Source organism: Lactuca serriola, chromosome 3 (assembly GCF_051521515.1).
Source record: "Lactuca serriola cultivar US96UC23 chromosome 3, Lser_US96UC23_V15, whole genome shotgun sequence".
Taxonomy (NCBI): domain Eukaryota; kingdom Viridiplantae; phylum Streptophyta; class Magnoliopsida; order Asterales; family Asteraceae; genus Lactuca; species Lactuca serriola.
Genome location: NC_136410.1, coordinates 5804983 through 5808455, shown reverse-complemented (window position 1 = coordinate 5808455; position 3473 = coordinate 5804983). Strand labels below are relative to the sequence as shown.

The 3473-nt window shown below is 37.1% G+C and overlaps 1 protein-coding gene across 1 annotated transcript; it reads right to left on the bottom strand.

Annotated features, from left to right (window-relative positions):
• Positions 1 to 981: 981 nt before the first annotated feature.
• On the bottom strand, positions 982 to 3235 carry LOC145091366 (cyclin-dependent kinase-like protein). Its single transcript, XM_079029064.1, has 2 exons — positions 2793 to 3235; positions 982 to 2610 (listed from the first exon to the last, which is right to left on the bottom strand). Exons 1-2 carry the CDS (start codon positions 2874 to 2876, stop codon positions 1216 to 1218), a joined length of 1479 nt encoding a protein of 492 aa, XP_078885190.1. The 5' UTR covers positions 2877 to 3235; the 3' UTR covers positions 982 to 1215.
• Between the last annotated feature and the right edge of the window lie 238 nt (positions 3236 to 3473).

Genomic DNA, 3473 nt, shown 5'->3' with positions numbered 1-3473 from the left:
TTGTATTTACTTTGAAATGAAAAAATAAATCACAGGAAAATATCAATGAATAAAACAAAAGGCTTAGACATTCATACAAAAGTACAATCATGTAAGGTACAAGGATTAGGACAAAAATCGAAGCTCAACATATTCTAAGCGCTTTTTCTTATCCAATACGCCCAATTACAAGATTCCAATTCAAGATCTTGTCACCACAACCGATGGCAAAATACAACACTAAATCATTAATCCAAGAAAAGACACAATATATGCAACATTAATCCAAGAAAAAACACATTCTTTTAGTGTTTTGATTCTTGGAGTTTGACTAAAAAGATCCTTTAAAAACTATCATATCAATACCAGTTAAAGAATACGACATATCTAACTAACAAATTAATAAAATATTCTTTAGCAAAATATACATATATTTTAAATGATTTTCATATAAAGTACAATCATATTTTATACCATTGTTATTAGTGGACAATATCTTAATGAGATGTTTATTGCATTTCGTAAATTGTAGCATGCATATGATATCTTAAAAAGATCCTCCAAACCCAAATCTTGTAAGTTCGCATGACATAAAGCTTACAATTACAGAACTGAAATGTCGTGTTTTTGTTCTTCATTCCCACAAATTACACGTTTATAGCTAGAAGTGCACAATTAAATAAACCGATTTAGATTATACTTTATCTTCAATAGTTCAAACACATAAAAGAAAACTTGATTGATATAAAAAAAAAACGCTTGAATGTTCATCTAAAAGAAAAACCCAAACTTGTTTTAACTTTTAACCATTTCACCATGTTGTACCTTTATTTATTACAAAACAAACTTTCAAAAAAATGTTAGTTTGATGATAAAGAAAAGTAAGATCCTGGAATGAAGTACGTACAATTTTGTCATCATGTTTCATTTGTATGATATAAAGAAAATGGGATCTTTCTATAACTAATGAACACGTCACGCCAAAACAAAAGACAACCGAAATGAACCAAGTCAAACTGTCCGATACAAAAAACATCATTAAATCATACCACTTTATTTATTCTCCATTCTCCCCCCTACCCTTTACCCTAGGGTTTTAATAAAACCCAAATAGACCCCATCATCAAACAACAAACCTTTTCCATTTTGACCCCATAATCTAATAGTATTCAAAACACAACTATGTCACATTAAAAAAACATTTTTTTAGTTGACCCCAAAAAGCAAACCATTCCATCATAAAGGGTTATTACCATTAGGGGAAACATTTATAAAACCATTACTATGGTACCTGCATATGACTTTGCACTTAACCACATTCCCATAGATATAGAACCCCGGTTCGACCATGACTCGAACCGTAGGAGCCGTGACCGTAAACTTCTTGGTCTTGTCCGCACCCATGTCCTCCATGTAAATCAAATCAAACCGCACCCCTTTCTCCACCCTGAAAATTGGTAGACCAGGGTGAACTGAATTAGCGAGGAGGTGAACCAACCAAACCGCTTTTGACGCGCCAAAAAAGGCTTGCAAAAGCGGTTCAGGCCAAGCTCGGGTCCACCCCAACATGGCTACAACTTCACTCATTTTTCTATCACAAAATTTACTAAAGTCTTCGCTAAATTGTTTAGTCCCTTTGTTTAATACTTCTTCCCAAGTTAACTCCTTTAAACGGATAAAAGATTTGAAATTTTCTTCACATCTGTGGATCGGGTTAAGGGTATGATTGGATCCGGATTTTTGAAACCCGGGTGATTCGAAATCTTCAAAGAATGCTCGGTTTAACAGAGCTTCCAGGTACAGAAGAAGGATCCTAGGGTTTGTTGATGCAGAAATCTTGATGTCGTACGGTTGGAGAAGTAGTTGTATACGGTCGTAGAGTTTTCCTCCGGCGATTTGTGGGAGTTGTACGGTTAATGAACGGCTGAGATGTCTCATTGATGACCGAGATTCCGACACTGCTACCAGAAAATGTTCGATCACTCTGTCGTGATCGCCGATCTTGATTGGCTCGTGTTTTGTGGTGGTGGTTGATTTGTTTGCGCAATCATCGAGTCCTGATTTGAGAGTATGGCAGTAGATTTCCAGTTTGTTGAGCTTTTTTTCGAGTTCAGTCATGGAGAATTTTAACCTAGAAGCTTCTAGGATAGCTTCGTCGCGTTTCTTAGTGGCTTGAATGAGTTTATGAGAGAGTTCAGCCACGGCGCCTTTCCATTGTTCTTCTTTTCCCGACACCGGAGTAAACCCCTCCGACGATGACGACGCAGATCTCGGGCTTTTTCTCACGAGAGATGAGAATATTGATTTAAGTAATCCGTTGGGGCTAGCGTTGGAGTGACGACCGACGGTGGTGGTATCGAGTGGAACCACTGAGAACTTTTCTCGAGCACTTGGTCGGCATTTGTTGCACGACACCCCTCGGTCATCGGATTTCTTTCCCCGGTCGCATGATTCCGATCTCTTTTTGGAGGATTTGGCAGCGGTCTTGGAGTTTTGCTGGTGGAGAGGCGTTGGTTGATGGACGTAATACGATTCTTTGTTGTTCTCTGAACAATCACTCGGCGTAGCTTTTACACTGTTTTGGTCACAAGACTCATCATCTTCCTTTCCTTCTCTTTCACATTCCTGAATCTGCAAAAAAAAAATAAAACCCTTCAAAATACACAACAAAAATTTCTCACAAATCTAAACTCCCTGAAAAACCTGAATTTGCAGAATCACGAAAACTTAGTGTCAAATTCGTAGAACCCAGAGAATAAAGAAAACAAAATCAGCATATAAAGATAGTTGAGAGAAGAGTACTAAGTACTTACAGGGGTAAAAGGGGGATGAGGATGAGGAGAGAGCGATGCAGAAATGGAGGAGGAAGAAGCAGAAGAACAGAAGGCGGCAGCCATGGAAATGAACTGAAATCACTCGTTCCTTATTCTATACACATACAGAAACATCCATCATCTGATCTGTAAACAAATAGATTGACACGCATAGCATATAGATTATAGAAAGATAGATCTTTGTGCGTGTGTGAGAGAGAGAGAGTGTGTGTTAATTGTTATGGTTGAATTGAATGATATTGTTGTAATGAAGGAGGAGGAGGTGAAGGAGAAGGATCCGGGTCGGTTGATTCGTCGGGTAGTAAATGAAGGAGGTGGGTCCAGAAATTTGACTGCAGCATCTGCAGCTGAAAATGGTGGTGTAGTTGTGGAGCAGGAGCAGAGTGGCATGAGCATCATCTATATATATTTACTCCTTCCTCATCTTCTTCTCCTTCTTTCTTCTGTCTAATATTATGACATTATCTTTATAAAGTTACAGGTTCACACATACGTAAATTTGCTGCATAAAGCTACAATCTGATTTGTTTTTTTTTTTAACTTTTAATTTAAGTGCGTGGGGCTGATGCAAGTCAAAAAGCAAAACCAAATTAGATAATTAATTTATTGAAAATATTAGTAACATAGTAATATATTAATTTCTATTACATTTATTTTTAA

Bases quoted from the DNA above. Each gene is read 5' to 3' on its own strand.
- LOC145091366 (XM_079029064.1), bottom strand. From the start codon at position 2,876: ATGGCTGCCGCCTTCTGTTCTTCTGCTTCTTCCTCCTCCATTTCTGCA. The intron at 2,611-2,792 runs GTAAGTACTTAG...TTTTTTTTGCAG, and splicing joins CTCATCCCCCTTTTACCCCT to ATTCAGGAATGTGAAAGAGA.